General features: G+C 32.1%; 3 protein-coding genes across 6 annotated transcripts in view; all 3 read right to left on the reverse strand.

Annotated features, from left to right (window-relative positions):
* Positions 1-19,400, reverse strand: part of LOC111420512 (sticks and stones) — a 368,860-nt gene that overhangs the window by 63,334 nt on the left and 286,126 nt on the right. The gene's annotated exons all lie outside the window — the stretch shown is intronic.
* Positions 9,296-12,250, reverse strand: LOC111420513 (transferrin-like). The gene is made up of 9 exons (XM_023053527.2): positions 12,135-12,250; positions 11,903-12,082; positions 11,554-11,823; positions 11,236-11,494; positions 10,816-11,184; positions 10,617-10,756; positions 10,369-10,560; positions 10,185-10,307; positions 9,296-10,121 (listed from the first exon to the last, which is right to left on the reverse strand). The coding sequence occupies exons 1-9, from the start codon at positions 12,184-12,186 to the stop codon at positions 9,418-9,420; spliced, it is 2,289 nt and encodes a 762-aa protein (XP_022909295.2). The 5' UTR covers positions 12,187-12,250; the 3' UTR covers positions 9,296-9,417.
* On the reverse strand, positions 14,023-16,926 carry LOC111420514 (transferrin-like). The gene is made up of 9 exons (XM_023053528.2): positions 16,799-16,926; positions 16,537-16,737; positions 16,200-16,469; positions 15,882-16,140; positions 15,460-15,828; positions 15,260-15,399; positions 15,010-15,198; positions 14,829-14,951; positions 14,023-14,773 (listed from the first exon to the last, which is right to left on the reverse strand). The coding sequence occupies exons 1-9, from the start codon at positions 16,884-16,886 to the stop codon at positions 14,181-14,183; spliced, it is 2,232 nt and encodes a 743-aa protein (XP_022909296.2). The 5' UTR covers positions 16,887-16,926; the 3' UTR covers positions 14,023-14,180.

Below are 19,400 nucleotides of genomic sequence, written 5' to 3' on the forward strand. Positions count from 1 at the left end.
TACGAGTTCGTGCCAACTTACATTTAACTTATTTTATTATTATTAATTAAACTTGGTATAGAAAAATATTGTAATGATATTTTACACATAAAATATTAATCATAATACAAAATCGTATCTCATCATTTAGTTATAAAATTTAACAATGTAAACGGGAACATAATAATCAAATAATTCTTTCTCCACCTGTCAGTCTTTCTAAAGGATCCCAAAGGACCCTTCTCAACGTCAAGCCAACCTTTATTCAGTGTGAAAGTTCAACGCACCTTTCCTCACCAATAAGCTAACCGAAATTGGGGACAAGTGCAAGTATTACACTCAAACCAACAATGGACCGACAATGAGGCCATTTTTTATTGGGGTATTGATGACGATGCTAAGGTGGCTGAGAGCCAAAAAGCAGAGGGGGAGTTCAAGCTTTAAGCTCGTCACGAAGATTGAATAAAAAATGAAACGTTATTTGTAACGATGCAGGGAGCTTTACGAGGTTGTCCCCTTTTTCCCGCGCGTTTCTATCTTTTCCCCACCCGCCTATATACCCGGGTCTTTCTTTACGAGCTTTTTTTACAGATCTCGTTCGGTACGTGCTCGAGGAATGAAGACGCCATCAATTTTGAGAGCCCGAAGACGTACTCGAGCTCACCAATTTGTACGACTCGCAAAGAAATCGTAACCAGATTACAATAAAGGTCGAGTGTACGAGCATAAGATTTGTTATGTATCCCATTCGACAAAGTAGAGAACAAAATGCGAGGTATCTGTATTTACAACGATTCCATCTTTTACTTTTAATATGGAAGAAAAATATAAAACTTATTACCTTTTCTTTGAAAATCACCAATATCGGTTTACTTTATAGTTATATGTACGTAACTAAAAATACCTCTATTAATGTCATTTTCATTCATGAGTTTTACGCAAACGTATTTCCCGTGTAGTAAGTAGTAAAAAAATAGTTTACGACGGAAATAATTAGCCTGGTTGAGAGAAGCTGAATACCTTGAGGCAAGATTTAGTGGTCCAACGTGCTTATTGGGCAATCAAGGTGATGCGATGATACCCGAGGAGCGGTCAGGTTGTAGGATCGCCTCGATACAGCCGGAAGTCGACATCTCCGCTCCGAGTGATATTAAAAACTAGTTCCACAGGAAAGGCGGAGATAAATATTTCCATAATAGATGGAGATGGCGGCACTCTGTGGGAAAAGGTAGCGGGGCTATAAGAGATCTAAGTTCCCGTGAACGAACTTTTGAGGTCGGCGGTAATTATTGACTCGCTCAATTAAAGAAATTTATAGTACATGTGATTACAGGATATTATTTATCTTAAGATTTAAAAAATTTTCTCTGTTTTATTTTATGGATTAAATTTACTACTTCTTTGATGAAATTAATTGAAGTCAACCTTAATCCACTGATACCCTCTTTGAACGATTTTGCTAATTTGTTAAGAGTGCTGATTGGCAATACATAGACAGTGGAAGCAGAATAAATCAATACTAGCAAGTTTGAAAAATGACCTATTAATTAATATCTAATTATTTTCGTCATTAAGAAAAAAATAAACAATTTTATTATAAATAAAAGGTCAAAGACATAACGAGATCACCACCTTATACCGGTGATGAGACCAATTTAATCTCGGTGTGCTGAGGTAACGTGACCGGATGTGTGGACTTTCATTCAATCCGGAGCCTGCAGAACAGGTTTCCGAATAGATTCAAGTCGCCTGGCTAATGACTCGGTCATATTTTTATCGTGTAACCTGTTTGCTTCGTCGATCCACATCCGCTGTTCTAACGTAGAACATTCTCTAAACATACCTTAAGAAATTCTCCATCTCAACCAACTTTTTCAAAAATAACATAATCAACCCAGATTTTTAGCCCCCTACATTTATAGAGTAATGTCGCGTATCGTACATTTGAGCTATAATTTATTATATTGTAAGCAATCATGAATGAAACTTAATTAATTCATTTATACATACACGTCGATAAGAGATAATATGATAAATTGTTTCCTACACACGCAATGACTGTACAGTTTTGAGGTATGAATATGCGATTATGAAAACGTTGTTTTATTCAAAGCTTTTTCTGTAGTTTTTTTTTAATCTTGACTTACATCAAAAGAATTATTGAATTAATTAAAGTAACTAGTTTCTAAAAATTGAATTTGCTCTCTCTCAACTTTTTAATTATATAGATATAGATGACTTCCTCCCAATTCTTACTATTTAGATGTTGAAAATTATCAATTTAAATTCCAGAAACTGTTATTTGTAGGATTACTACTCTTTAGCTACTTGGCAACAGCATATTGAGAGGGACCATCTGAAGAGTAGTTATTATAATGTTGTGTTGACGAAGCTGCTAGGGCCCTGCAGTTGTTAAGTACCAAGAGATACCAATTAGTATTAAGCAGCCATGTAATGAGTTGTTATTCCCCTTCGTACATGAAGAGTTGCAAATATCTGTAATAATCACATCTTCGGGTATCTAAAAAATGACAACTCCATAGCAATCTCACTAACAGTTATAACTAACAGTAAGTAACTGTTATAAAGTAGTAATAAAATTGAGAGTTGTCGATTAAGAAAAGCTTGATTTTATGTGTTCTCTGTAATTTTTTTTAATTTAAGTTATTGCAGTAATTAAGCCTTTTCGTGTTGCCAAAAAAATCAGGTATAACACGCACTTTTACAAAAGTGCAACAGAGAAATAATAAAGATGGGCTTGACTGATTCGATGTTCACAATGGGGTTAAGGTAAAAATGTTACTACGATACTTTGTTTGAGTAGCTTTTGCCACGATCATATTCGATTCCTGGCGTAAAACGAAGACATATTGATGACAACGGAAAATTATTGACCAAATTATCCTCACTATGTGATCTAAGAATCAATAAAACCTTTTTTGATTTTAAACCTCAATAGAAGTATACATTTGGAAATCCTCAAGGGTAATACATAACATGAGTCTACGTAGTAATCAACAGAAGGAAGTACACACAGTTAGCCCATAGTTCTTAGACAAATCAAAATGACACTTTATTTATGAAAGAATATAGAACCAAGAACACACATGCAACAAATAAACATTGAATAACGGTGAGACACAACTACACCATAGTCGATTAACCAACTACACCATAATCGATTAAGCGAAAAAATCTATAGATAAACAAGAAGATTTTAACGACAGCTGGATGAAATTAAAGGAAAATATTAACGAAGCAAAAACCGAACCATTTAGAACTCGTAATGTAAGACAGTAGGCTACAAAACTGACACTTGGCACAAACACTGCACAAGCTATCTTTTTATTTTGGCATTTCAGGCTCGAAACTCATCAGCCACTATAAACGTCAAATTAATTTACCAAATCTAAAGTTCAAGTTTAATTACAATTTCACCCTACACCGACATTGGAATCCATATGACAACTTAAACACTTTCAACTTCCCGAACAAATTCCATTCTTTATCGCTGATAATATCTAAAGTGACGTTTAAATATTTAATCTATGAAAAATTGCATGATTCTAACCAAAAGTATAAATCTAATCTGAGTATAAAGGCATATTGAGTTTTATGACATTGTTTTCAGTTATTGTAGATTTTTTTTATTACGTCGTTGTTAACTCTATATATTCCGATTCCTTCTATTCGTCTCTCTCATCCGCATTTCCCAATACCTTCTCTCCAACTCTTCCGTGATCTTCCTCTCCTTTTTTTCCTTGTTGCATCCAGTGAGTTTTGACCCATTCTTACATATCCGTACCATCCACGTTTGGTACCTACAGATCTTATATTACCTACAATGTCATGTTCTATTTTCATTACAGCCTTTAAGTCTTCGTTTCTAATTCTTTCCAGTCAAGATTTTCCTGCAGCTCTTTTCCAGTAAACCATTTCTGTGGCTTTTAGTTTTCTTTCTATTTTATCTTTTATAAGCCACATTTCACAGCTATAAGTTATTACACTTCTAATTATATTATAGTTGTATATTTTGTGTTTGTTTTCTTTAATTATATGTATATCCCACATCATACTGTTCAGCATATTCCCTCCCTCAATATCTTTGCGCCTAGTTATTTGTATGAGCTGCAATGTTTGATGTTTGTTTAATTTTGTTGTTCTCCTCCAATACACATATATTCAGTTTTTTTTGCAAGATAACCTCTTTATCATGCTCCTGAATTCGTTTTCGCGTAATATATTCGCCATCATCAACATCCTGTGCAATCACAACCTCATAATCAGTAAATGTCAAAGTGTAGAATATTGATATACTATCTATTGGTATGTCCGTAATTTGGAATTTTCTTTCCAGTGTTAGCACTATACAAGAACGTTGTTTGAGACCGTTTGTTTCTGTAAACCTACCTACTGTAAACCTTATGTTAGTAAAAGCTTCTCAAGGTTATATTTAAACATTTTTGGAATAGATTTGTGAACATCTGATTTAATTAGTCTGTTCCATATTTAATAAGTTCCCCAGGTCTTGCCGTTCTTCCAGTTTTTAACGCAGGGACTGCTTTTTTCAGTACTGACTGTAATTATTATTGCTGATCCTTGCGCAGTTGTATTTGTGTCACTATTATCTGTGTTTTGAAACTTCTTTCTATCTTTTGTCAACATTTTTTCGAAATATTGGTTTATATATCATACCCTACGTGTTTTACTTCACGTACTAAAGGAATGAACGTTTTGGGTGTCGCTTATTATAACAAAGGTTCCAATACATCTCTAGCTTTAACTTAGAATGAAATACTTAAAATCATTTAGATTATAACTATAACACATATTAATGAATGATATAAACCATAGCTAACTTATCTCAAAGACTAGAGGGAATTCGATAAATCGGAAATATTTGTATTTATTAAATCTCTGATGAGTACGATCTTTCCCACTTAATATCGTTCTCGATAACATTATCACTCTTCAAATATTTTATGAATAAAGTATTAGTGTTTACATATTAATCTGACGAGTTGCCGACATCAAGTTATTTTTACTGTGTAAATATTAACAATATACTTTACAGATTTATTAAATCCTAAGCTGTTTTATAAAAAAAACTTTAAGATGAATCACGCCATCTTATTGTTAGTATATTTACCATAACCTAGTTGGTGTAAACTGGATTATGATCCTGAAAAAAAAAATTACACGGGTCGTTGAATGTCCAAATTAGCGAAGATGGGGAGAAAATCCGCTTAGCATTAGCTACCTCTGCATTCAACAATCGAATTACGTCGTCCCTTTTCCCAAGTATTAATTAAATGATCGAAGTGACATCCACTAGGTCTGGCATGTAAGTGTGTGAGTCGTAAGCTTAGCACTGGAGAAGAACAGGTATAAAGGAGGAACATAGCAGATGTTCGCAGGAAGTGCATTAATGGTAGACAGCGAATTAGGAGAGGAAACCGTACATCAAAGAGGACTGCACATCGGATGTGGCCGCGTGATGTTGTAAGTGTTTTCACCGGAGACTGTCGTTTTTAAATGATACCACAGTTATTCCATCAACTATTTAAGAAAATATATTTGTCATTTAAATGAAATTTAAAAATAAACAATTATTTAAAGATAAAATAAAATCAATACAAATTCTAAAAGATATTTTTATAATTTGAGTAAAATCTAAAATGCCAATAAACCAAAGAATTTCCTTAAAGCGGGTAATTACGTTGTATAACGATGAAAACTGAATAGATTTACATGTAAGTTCAGGAAATCGTTTCACTTCGATGTAGAAAGAAGATAGTCAAACAAGCACATATTTTTAAATGTAAACTACCTTAATCTTCTTTGGTGCTATTAACTTTGATAATTTTGAAACCCGCATCTTATATGTATGCAACTATTTCAAATGGATAAAAATAGAATCACGCAACGTGTTAGTTCTGAATTGAACCGATTAATATTTAAAAACTGGATATCTTGTATTTAAGCGAATAGGACGTGTAGATAGTTGTAATACGAAAGACGATTTCTCTCTTACGCTTCGCTTGGGTAATTTTGATCTGTCGAAAGGGAGTGGAAGGTACAAAGAAACACCTGCCACGGCAGATGTTCCAGTCGTCCTCTCAGTCTTCTACGGCCAGAAACGAAGAAAACAGGTTCTTCCAGAGCCGAAAGCCGCAATTAAAATAAGTTAAATTGGACAGTGAGATTTTTGGGAATGATAAACTGCACTGGTATGAAAGTATACCTGGTTTAAGATTGTATGATTTAAATGGTCAATCCTTCACCTACATATTCAAAAAAGTATTGTAAAATATGATTACAAAAAATATATAATTTTTTGTAAATTCGTAACGTTTTTAACAAAACATTTTCCAAATTGAATTAATGTTATAAACTGATCGTAACCGGTGACGTAGAAATGAAATGTAATTTAGATAAAATTGTACAAAGGTAAAAACTCGTTGGTTGGTTCGTTAAAATTAAAATCTGAGTCGATAGGCGATGTTCTTCCAGTTTTCAAGACCACGTATGAATCAATTTTTACAGTATGTAACTGGTCTGGTGGCTTCGAGATTTCTTCACCGGGGACCAGATTTTAATGGTAAACTGGGGTGCCACGAGTAACCTTGACAGCATCCTGCGGTGAATGTATTTCTAATTTATTAACGTCACAGATCGAGTGTATCCGTCTGAAACCTTCGGTGTTGTTAGCGTTTTCCTGCAGATAAGGCGGAAGTTGCCCCCGCAGGATGTCGCAAACTCAGCACAGGATTCATCATTTTCACGCACGATGTTGTTGTAGCTCAAAGTGGATTACATAAAATACGTTATTTATGATGATTCTAATTCATTGTGTATAACTAATCGACCTTAACTAACCTCCTCAACGTTTAAGTATATTTCTTAGAACACTGTTGGCTGCTAAGAAGTGCGCAAAAACGATGAGGAAATAGACAGAGAAGGCAGATAATATACGATTGGTTCGTTTTGTCGGAGAATGCCGGATTAACGGAACATCAAAGACAATGGTTTTAAATACAAAGTAGCAAAGCCGCGTGGAAAGTAAATACTAATTGTAAGGTTACTCGCATTTACATAAGAATGCTAGTTACACCAACAAGTAAGACAAGGAAATTTGAAATGCTTTAGCTGTTTACGTAAAAAGGTAAACGCGATGTGAAACTTTATGCGATATTTTCTACGGAACATTAAAATTGTTTCCATTCTGATATTACTGAAATGGAAATAAATTGTTTAATAATGCAATTATTTTGACGTATTGTAGCATTCAGTGTTTACATAATTTAATAATAATAAATAAAAAGTGATTAAATAATTATCAAAATACTATAAGATTGTTAAGTTCAAGAAAAAACATAATTGCTCAACATAATTAATAAGTTTTTTCTCTATGATAAGGCAGGTGTAAAACTGCTATTTTCAAACTTGTTTATTATCAGGTACACAATAAACATCTTCTGATAACGCACACGTGGGCACATACTCGCGTTCTAAAATGATATCAATATGTGTTATATATCGAAACCTCTTTGTTTGGCAATCCTCTTTTTAAATAATCAAATTTGATTAGCACTTTTGAGGCTTGCTGTTTTTTTTTCTAGAATCAACTCCTTAAAATTACGAAAATGTACATAATACAAATGTATTTCTTTAGTTGGCGAATCACTTATAAATGTTTGGGCTTATTTCTAATTCGTTTTCCAACTTCATCACTTCATCTGCTATTTCATTTTCCATCATTATAGAATACAACTTCTTCTCCAATTTCTTCTATTCTACTCTTCATTTACTCCTTTTATCTTCTAACATCTGCATCTTGATCATCAAGTAAATTCTTCCACCAATTTTATTAATATAGTGCTTTTGGGCAAAAACATACAATTAAATTTGCCATCTTTCTGATTTACACCGTAAGATATATTCAAATAGATGACAAAGTGGGTTATCTAACAGCAATGAACAATTTACGTTTGGTGGTATTTTAAGCTTGACCTCCTGAAATGCCTTGTCTAAATAACATAAATTCTTAAAAAAAACGATATATCTGTTTTTGCTGCGAACATTGAATTCTGTAAAACATTTCCAATTTAATATCTATAACAATCTATATTTAATCTTTCAATAGCCTACATAACCATAGTGAGTTGCTAATTGTGATACATTTTCTCCCTTAATCTCTATACACTTTGGGATATTAACGAGGTCTTCTTTAATTTTTCAACGTTTATGTTACCCATTCAGTGTATTAAGTGCCGCTTCAATTTTGGCATATTAAGTTTGGTCATATCCGTAGTATCTGCTAATTGAGATAAATTATGCATTAGTCCTTGATTACACAGGACTTATCAAGTTATCCTTCTAGGTTGGCTTCGATCCACTTTTCCAGCAAGCCATTTTGAAAAACGGTGTCGTAACCTTTTTTGACATTTAATAGGGCTGTAATAATCTGCCGTTTCTTCTTCTGAACAAATTCCAATTGTGATAGCGCGATTCGCAGTTTGCTGTACTTCTTCTCAACATTCCCTGAATCCAAATTCAGGCTTTGATAATACTTTGATGTCTTACAATTCGACTTCTTTTTGTAGTAATTTTAGCAGAATTATACCCCTTATATTCAATAACCCGAGCAATAGTCATGTTAGTTGGGTTTTCTGATTTTGGAATTGCAATCTTGTAGTATCGAGAAATATCTTCTATGCTTCGCAAATGGTGCTTTTTCTTTAGCTGTTATACACTCTCTGATTTTATGTTTCGCCTTTCAATTAACGGTGCAGAATTTCTTAAAAAAAATAAGATTACAGTACTCTACTGGTTTTATTATCCATTCTTTTAGCCATTGCCCATGTTTTACAGTACGTTCTGTGTAGGCTCTCGTTTACTGGCTCCTGATTTGAATTCTCATAAACGGTAATTAATATCAAGCGATTACTAAGTTTAGAAATTAGACTATATTAGACCTTATATGTATTATAATTCAAGTCAATTTTGAACTCCTTATCAATCTGTCTGATTTGTTAAAGAGTTTTTCTAATGAAACAATTGAGTCTTTAACAACATCTTCTATGGATTTTCAAACAAAAGAAAAGAGTTTCGAAAGGTAGTCAGATATAAACGTTTTTTTAAGGATTTTATACGATATTGTAATCGAGTTTATTCTTACGTAATAAACTTGATTAAGATGGTAAACCGGTACTGATGACCATCTTGAAAATATTTTAGATCGAAGTATCGGGATAAACATATAAACAATATTTCAAAAGCGTAGGTACTATGGAACCAAAAAAAAAACAGGGTGTTGCTGATTTTTTGACGGAGACTATATATTGCGATTACATTCAGTCTATGTAATGTAATGTAATATATTGTGATCTACAGATTACATAAAATTTCTGGTGTATTGAAATGACTTTTATAAAATTAGTGTTCACTCCGATTGTTGGAAAAGTCATTTAGAGGGAACGTTTCATCATTAGTGGTCTCATTTTCATTTTCGTTTCGGTGAGTATGTCCATTAGTATTAGTTGTGTTTTGTTTTTTTCTATATTTTTTTATGCAACAAACTGCAATAACAATAGCTAAAAGTATTGCCAATGAAATAGACAATGTGACAATAGTAATCAATTTAGTGGAAATGGGTGAGTTTGTTACAGGTTGGATTGTGCTTGATTCGGATGCCTTGCCTATCGTGATAATGGAATCATCATCTGTCATTTTGTGTCGGGTTGACGTGTTTACATCTGTAGGGTACTCAGTCCGTCGCTTATTATTATTTGGGCAAGTGTCCACTTCTTCTATCATCTTATCAAGTTCTAAGGAATGTCTGCATAAATTGCTTGGTGCGATTTCATTACAAGTCCCAACATCCAGAAAATCGATTATAAATTCTTCAGGAAAGAGATGTTTAAATACATTAGAAATATACTCATTTGGCAACCACCCATATTCTGAATTACGTCTTTTTAGTTCTGAGAAAGCCAGTTTAACATCTGTAACTAATTCTTTTTTAGTTACAATTCCGCCATAGGGAGTTATAGATAAATAACATTCATCATCTATTTTATCAAAGTCGATGAAATCACGTAAAGTATTATTCTTGCACAATACTTTTATACCTTCATTAACTGTAAGATGGAAATATAATACATACAGGTTTTAACATGAAATAAAAGATTTCTAGTGCTTACTTTTAAAGTTGGTGTCTATCTTGATTACGGCAAACTGCCCAGCTGAGTCATTTAAGCACTCCAATGCACCATGACTAGTTGCATACTTGTTTACGGTTTGGTTAGCATTACAATTTACAGCCGCTGAAACGTTATTGTTATCTTTTCAATTAAAAAAAAAGCTTAAAAGGAGCTTTTAACTTACTCGATGAGTCCAAAGAAGCTTCACAAATCCTACAAACATGTTCAACATTTACAGAGTCTTTCCTCTTTCGCAAATCGTCTCTCACACCAGGCATGCAAGAATCACCAAGAAATTTACTCAGCTCTACATCATAAGTACAATTAGGCGTATTAAGAATTTGAGTTTTGTAAGCTGATACAAAAGAGACCCAATCTGAAATACAAAGAGACATTTTTATTTTCTTTTAAGAAATATGTTTGAGGAGATACCTATAGAACCATATTCAGAAAAGCAACCTTTCTTATTTTTAAAATCATCAATACTTTTAATGATGCTTGAATTAACGAAGAGAATTGATTTAATTACATTTTGGCCAGTATTTGCATAAACAGCTACCTTGAGATTTGATCTAAAATTATATAGAAAATTTCATGTTATAAAGAGAGTTATCAATTTATGTTAGAATACCTTTTAGCTGTGAAGAGTTGATCACTGTGTAGGAATGTTACACTAGAAATTCCTTTATTTATATTATTAATGCATTCATATTTGTCCAAGTGGTCTGCTTCAGCTTTTACACAAGATGTAATTTTTATATGTATATCGTATGATGAAAATATTTTTTGGAGTAACACACACTCTTCATATTCTTCTTTAGTTAAGGTGCACCAAGATAATATTTTCTTTTGTTTTGTAGAAAAAGTAATATCATTAGAAGGATAGAAAGTAGCGTTTTCATTAAATCCTTTAATATAATTTGATAAGGAAATGCTATTTGGAAAAGGTGAAAAGTATTTTAATGGTTGTACGATCTCTGGAAGACGTTCACTATTATTTCTGAAAAATGGTCGCTATAAAATGGAAGTTATTTGCAACAGTGTAAATTACTTATTTCCAATGAGAACAGGCCAAGAAGTAGTTCTCCAAAGACATGGATTGTTCAATTTTTGCCGTGTATTATTTTTACAAAATGAAAAAAATTCTTTTGATCGTGACAACATTTCTTCTTCAAACATATGTACCATTTCCAAAGATGTTATAGCTATGTCTCCGTCTCCATTTATTAAACATCGTAAAGATTGTTCGAACGCATTGTATTCGGGTTTGTAGCGAGGACATAAAGCGAAAAGTTTCGGATATAATTTTTCTAAAAATAAAAAATTTATTTTTGTTGTTTTTATGAACTCAAAATAAAACTAAAATTACTTAAATTTTCATCATCACTCCAAACATTCTGTAAACATGATGGTCCTAGAATCGAATTTAAAACATAGTAACTATAGTCTAATAGAGTTTCGTTTTCAAGTATATTTCTAAAATTTTTTTGATAATTTAAAATTGTTGTGATAAATTCGTTTGTAACCCATGGAGGGCTTGTAACATCTCCACCCGGATGGCAATATTTTAATTGCTTTAGATTTGTTAGGTTTACATCTTCCGTTGTTATCACCACCGTACTTTGACTTTTATCAAACGCTTAAATGTAAGTATGTATTAATTATAAGCTATATTAAAGAGGATTTTATAAAGCTACAGCATTAATAACAAAACTTACAATTTTCATTTAATTTAAACACTCCAAAAACATAAATATCGTCCGAATTAACCAGAAATAGTTCGTTTGGTGAACTAATCGTGAACATTTTGGATCCATTTTTAATACTGTTTATGCAATCGAAAGTATTCCCTCTTAGATAACTATCATTTGATCTATATTGATGAGTCACGCATAATGCTAAGAAATTAAAACTGTTATAATGTTTGAATCCTAATTGTATAATACGTACCATTGTCTTCTGCATTTACGCTTATTATAAATAAAAATAAAAATATTATCATTTCTTATAGTATATTTAATTTTAATGCTGGTATTGCTGGCAGTGCACCAATTTGTACTGCACTATGAAGCAAACACATTTCAATAAATTGTGTGTAATCTTATCATTTTATAATTGATATAAATAATCTTGAAAAAAAATGTTACAAGCAATGCAATTTTTGTTGCGTAAGATAGTATAAACCTCAACAGTCGCTACCTCAACTTAATCAAAAATTAAGAGGAATTACAAGAAATTTTGAAACAACACATTAATATGTTTGCTTTAGTATGGGGTAAACGTAAACGGCGGAAATAGTTGTTTAATCGATCAGTAACGAAGTAGTAACAATATGACTCGTGAACCACTCAACGTGGGTTATTACATGGGAATGGATGTTGGGCTAAACAATTTCACTAGCATTACTGAAGAAACAAAATTATTACGAAGTCGACACTCTTCATGTTTTGTGATTCCTGATAAGACGAATGTCTTTATTCGGGTACAATATACCGTACAGTTTATTTTAATTTGAATTGTTGTGTCTAATACGTTTTTGGAGATTTATTGAGGTGGTACAAAAATTTCTCATAAAACGATCTTCCAATATGTTAAATTCTTTTGGCAGCACATTCTTTCGAGAAATACTACTCACAAATATTAGGATTTTTAGATTTTGTGTTCATATCTTTTATTTTTCCAACTCCGAAAACTTAATTAATTGTTGATTTCATGCTACTGATAACATTAAGTAACTTGTGTCTAATGTTTCCAAAATCTGCGCCGATTGTAATGTCGATGGAAGAAGAAGTGTTGCCATAAAATTTACAATCACGGCCAGTGTTTATAAGAAAAAAAATCATTAAACTATAATAGAGCATAGATTACAAAAAATAAAACAACTACTTCGCCAACGTAATGAAGTATACAGCGGGTTTATTAGAGACACGTGTAATACATAATTGATAATCATAAACCTGTAACAACTATAATTTATTGAACAAGTAAATAATTCACTTTTCTTTTATTTTATCAATCAACGATAAGTAAGATATGAGATTTCGTGATCGTAAAACAAAATAAAGTTATCTTTATAAACACGTTATAGACACGGAGCCACAGAACAGACTATTTGTGGCAAAAATCAAACCACTTCAGTTTAGAAATACGCGATAAAGTTTGTTTATTAACTAACTAAATATTATTGCGTAACGTATCTGAATTAAAATACAATTTAAAATTTTGAGTTCATGCTTCAAAAACATTCAAATTTGAACATACTTGTATATAAAATAAAATATTTCGTATTTCAAATAGTTTAGTAATAATTATAAATATAACACAATTTAAAACAGTCTATTTTGCAGAATCTTTCCTGCATTGTCTTATAATGGACATAATCACATACCAAGATGTTTCAATTTATTTTGTAAATAAAGTAAGTAGTAAAAAAACGGAGGAAGAAAATAAGGTCCACATATATTTCGAATTCGGAGGACCTCAAGGGAGGTAGACTGCCAGCTGTCCTGCCATCTTATTGAAGATCTTCCTGGGCTACTCAATCCACGAAACTCTTGCACCAGGCGGAAGAAAAGTAGGGGTATTGTAGAAACAAAGAATGTTCTAATAATGTTACCATCGGCTAAGTTTATGAAGATTGCTGATAGCATTAAGAAAAAGTACTGCATTAAAAAGCACCAAGAAATTTAATTTGGAATTGTTTGAAGATTGGTTTGTTAATTATAATTTACTAGTCATAGGATTGAAGAATTCGTTATTAACAGATTTATGGTTGATTTATGGTTAGGGATATTTTTTATTCCAAAGTCAATAACAGATATTGCAGAAGATAATCTGCTTTAGTTTTTATAAAAAATCATTTATTCATTTATTTACTTATCTTAACTTAATTTTATTTTTATTTACGAGCGTGTACTAAAAATAATAAAATTACAAATAAAAATAACAAAAGAAGTAATTCAATTATTTTGAGTTTGATGGGTATTGAAATTATTTTTAATTTTGCCTATTTAAAGGATCATTTTCAGTCTCATTTCCATTCACTTCTCCATTATCACTTTCATCTTGTGTTTTGTGCTGCGTTTCATTCGTATTGTCGTTGTCGTTTCCATTATTTTTGTATTTTTGATATACTTTGTAACCAGCTGCCGCGCCCAATAAAACAAGAAAAAGAAGCACTATTCCTACTATCATACCGATGGAATCACCTTGCCTGGCTTCAGGTTTATTATTCAAGCAAGAATCCGCTTCTTCTATCATATTATCAAGTTCTAAGGTATGTTTGCAAAAAGCGCTTTGTACGGTTTTGGTACAAGATTCAACAGAGACCAATTCTGTTATTAATTTTACAGGAAAAAGATTCGTAAATAAATTAGAAATATATTCACGTGGCAACCACCCATATTGCAAATTGCGTGATTTCAATTCTGAAAATGCTAATTTAACTTCTCCATCCAATCCTTCCTTGGTAACAATTCCCCCATATGGTGTTATCGATAAATAACATTCATCATCAATTTTATTGAAGTCGAGTAAAGTTCCATTCTTGCACATTACTTTTACTCCTTGTGCAATTTCATTAGAGGAGACTAAGATAAAATAACATATACTTATAGTATAAGAGATAAAATTTTAGATGCTTACTATTAAAATTGTTATCTATCCTAACGACTGCAAATTGACCAACTAATTTCTTTAAACAATCCATTGCACCATTACTAGTTGCAAAAATATTTACGTTTTGATCCGCATTACAGTTCACGGCCGCTTAAATATAAAAATTTCTTTTCAAATGTGGATAAAATAAAAGGAGCTTTTAACTTACTCGGGGAGTTTGAAGAAGCTTCACAAATCCTACAAACATGTTCAACATCAACAGAGTCTTTCCTCTTTCGCAAATCGTCTCTCACACCAGGCATGCAAGAATCACCAAGAAATTTACTCAGCTCTTCATCATAAAAACACGATGTTTTAAGGATTTGAGTTTTGTAAGCTGATACAAAAGAGACCCAATCTGAAATACAAAATCAGGAGTCATTTTTATTTTCTTTTAAGAAATATGTTTTAGGAGATACCTATAGAACCATATTCAGAAAAGCAACCTTTCTTATTTTTAAGATCATCAATACTTTTAATGATGCTTGAATTAACGAAGAGAATTGATTTAATTACGTTTTGGCCAGCATTTGCATAAACAGCTACTTTAAGGTTTGTTCTAAAATAATTTGAAAAATTTCATATTACCAAGATTTTTAATAAATTTATATTAGAATACCTTTTAGCTGTGAAGAGTTGATCACTGTGTAGGAATGTTACACTAGAAATTCCTTTATTTATATTATTAATGCATTCATATTTGTCCAAGTAGTCTGCTTCAGCTTTTACACAAGATGTAATTTTTATATGTATATCGTATAATGAAAATATTTTTTGGAGTAACACACAATCTTCATATTCTTCTTTAGTTAAGGTGCACCAAGATAATATTTTCTTTTGTTTTGTAGAAAAAGTAATATCATTAGAAGGGTAGAAAGTAGCGTTTTCATTAAATCCTTTAATATAATTTGATAAGGAAATGCTATTTGGAAAAGGTGAAAAGTATTTTAATGCTTGTACGATCTCTGGAAGACGTTCACTATTATTTCTGAAAAATGGTCGCTATAAAATTGAAAGTTATTTTGTAACAGTGTAAATTACTTATTTCCAATGAGAACAGGCCAAGTAGTAGTCCTCCAAAGACATGGATTATTCAATTTTTGCCGTGTATTATTTTTACAAAATGAAAAAAATTCTCTTGATCGTGACAATATTTCTTGCTCAAGTTCATGCACTATTTCCAAAGATGTTACAGCTATGTCTCCGTCTCCATTTATTAAACATCGTAAAGATTGTTCAAACGCATTGTATTCATGTTTGTAGCGAGGACATAATGCGAAAAGTTTCGGATATAATTTTTCTAAAAATGTAGAATTAATTTTTGGTTGTTTTATGAACTCAAAATTGACGTAAAATTACTTAAATTTTCATCATCACTCCAAACATTCTGTAAACATGACGGTCCTAGAGTCGAATTTAAAAGGATGTAACTATTGTCAAATAGAGTGTTGTTCATAAGTATATCTTTATCATTTTTTTGATAATTTAAAATTGTTGTGATAAATTCGTTTGTAACCCATGGAGGGGTTGTAACATTTCCACCCGGATGACAATATTTTAATTGCTTTAGATTTGTTAGATTTATATCTTCGGTTGTTATCACCACCGTGCTTTGACTTTTATCAAATGCTTCAAAACAAACATATATTAATCATAAAATTTATATAAATGCTGATCTCATCATGATAAGAATTACCATTTTCATTTAACCTGATTTCTCCAAAAACATAAAAATCATCTTGATTTAACAAAAATAGTTCATTTGGTGAACTAATCGTGAACATTTCAGATCCATTATTGATATTGCTCATGCAATCCAAAGTATTTTCTTTTAAAAGCCAATTATTTGCAATTGTGAGGTTATAGAACGTTCGAGATTGATGAGTCACACATACAACTAAAGAATTTGTATTATTATTGTTGTAAAAATATTTATATCTTAAACTTAAAATACATACGATTGTCTTCAGCTTTTACAGTTACTGTAAATAACAAAAATAACAATATTTTTCTTATGTAAAAGATGTAGGAATACATCTTAAACATCGTGCAGCTCACACTTCACTTTCATGTCAGGACTACGTATATCAAGATAAAGCGAACGTTATCATCTTTAATGATAACGTCAAGGTAACAAAATTTATAAACTTAAAGATCAGTGTAATTATTATTATAAAATTAAATTGTTTGTTGTGAAATTTTATATGGTAGGGAGACATCCTAAAATGATCACGTTCCCCTAATATTAATAATTCACCTCGGTCCGGCGTAATCTAAATAATACTCCCACCAAACTGGGCAATGTTCATCCAATATTCATACTCGTCTCGCAATATTGCATTTCGTACAACGATGGCGTCGCTACACGAAGAGGGCGAACAATAACAATGGCCCGTCTGCATTAAATTTGCATCAGCGGGTGAAAACTAGACAGGTATGCCGCGGAATAAATGTCATTAGGCGCGCCGAGCGAGATTGAATTTTCAGCGCACACGACCGGAAGCTAGTCAGGGATACAGGCCTTGGCCACGTTATTTGGACACGTTGAGCTCGTTTGTTGTTGCTTATGCCTTACTCACTTCTAGTTTTCTCAATTTTCCACCGTAATGTTTACCCGTTGTTATCATTTTTCGATTGATAAACATGTGTGCAAGTTTTATACGTTAATGAACTAAAATGTACCCGAATAAACACGTAACAATTAATCTGGATTCCACCTTAATGTTACATAGAATTATATAATAATGAAGATCTAGTTACAGAAAAGAATTCTTTTCTTCAAAACTGTTAGAAGAGTGTTGAAGAAATGTGCAGATTAAACATGAACATTATCGGTATTGCTGAACACCGATAATTAGAGATTGAACTGGTTACAATCCCTAATGGCTATTTTTATCCCACTACTTAGGGACAGAGCTTTTAAATAATGTTAGCTCATTAGCTGATACCTTAAAAATTTCCCTTCAAATAATTCATGAAATGTGAAAGGAACATAGGTAATTCCCAGTTTGGCTTCAGACAGGAAATGGGAACAAGAGAAGTGATAACGACCGTTAACGTATTAGTTCAGAACTGTAACGACGTACGGAAAGTCATATCTTCCACGACAACGAAACAGCATTTGACCGAGTTGAACATCACAAAATCAAGCAGTTTTTCAAAAACCTAATAGACCAGAAGAACCTTATATGTATAGAAAACTTTTAGTGGCATCAGATTGACGAGGAAAATTCGACAATAATCTTTCCAACAGCATTCAGATCAGAAGGGGAGTACGCCAGGGATGCGTCCTGTTTGAGAAGCTCTTGATGCTAAGGTTGGTGTTAAAGTTAATGGAGTTTGGATTAACATTATCCTATACACCGATGACGCGATCTTGGTTGCTAACAACTTGGATGGGTTACAACGGTTAGTCGATATAGTGGGAAAAAGTAGCAGATAATGGGCACGAACATAAAAATTAAAAAAACCAAATTCATAATAACGATTATAAGAAGCAATCTTGGCGAAATCGAAGATGCCGAACTTACAAGTGGGAACATGGCTGTCTAAAAACTGTTCAACGAACAACGAAATTAAAAGTAGCATAGAACAAGCTAGGCAGGTATATCAAAAATTCAGAAGCGTATTTAGCTGCTCAGACTTTGATCTAAATTTAAGCTTTAGGTTCGTGAAATGTTACGTAAACAAATGCAATAAACACACTGGAGGCATTCGAGATGTTTCTCAAGTAAACAAAGAATACGAACTATTTACCACAACTAAAAAAGTAATAACTGCATATTTGGGACATGTTATGCGATATGTTAAATACAAATATCTCCAATTAATAATTAAGGGCAAATTAGAAAAGCGAAGAGGGATTGGCAGAAAAAAAGATGCCCTCGCACCGAAATGTTCGGTAATTCACAACACAGAGGCTATAACACTTTTGGTTATGGTTTTGTTGCCCTAGATATAAGATTGATTTTGGGTATATTTATGCTCACAATTCATGAAACTATCAATGATTTTGTAAGATTTGCTCTCGTTCTTTTATAAATCTTTATTTTCATTTTACATTACAAAAATCGGAAAACAAGAAACAAAATAACAGATATATTTATAATGTCAGTTTTGTTTTGAAAAATTAGGATACATCGAAGTAAATAGAGAGGAAAATGTCGAAAACATCTGTTAAATTTCCATAAAACACGTTTTATGAGCTTTTCTTTTATAATTTTTCAGTTGACAATCTCTTTTTCAAGACCAGCAGTAATCTGCCATCATGTGACAATCCCATCGACCCTGATAGCTTTCCTCCATCACTTTTAGATCTTAGATTAATTTAGATCTTAAATTATCCCAAAATTTATCCAGATGATTGCAGAGATAGTGTAACTTGATGCTCATATTTGCTCCTAGAGTCTGAAAGTTTGTCAGCATATTTTGTACAATTTCTCCATAATTTGGTGTTTTATGGTTACCTAGGAAATTTTCGACTACCAACACAAAACTTTTCCAAGCTTTACTCTCCGGAACAGTCATAACTTTAATAAAATCTGTGTCTCTCATCAATTG

Source organism: Onthophagus taurus, chromosome 1 (genome assembly GCF_036711975.1).
Source record: "Onthophagus taurus isolate NC chromosome 1, IU_Otau_3.0, whole genome shotgun sequence".
Lineage (NCBI taxonomy): Eukaryota > Metazoa > Arthropoda > Insecta > Coleoptera > Scarabaeidae > Onthophagus > Onthophagus taurus.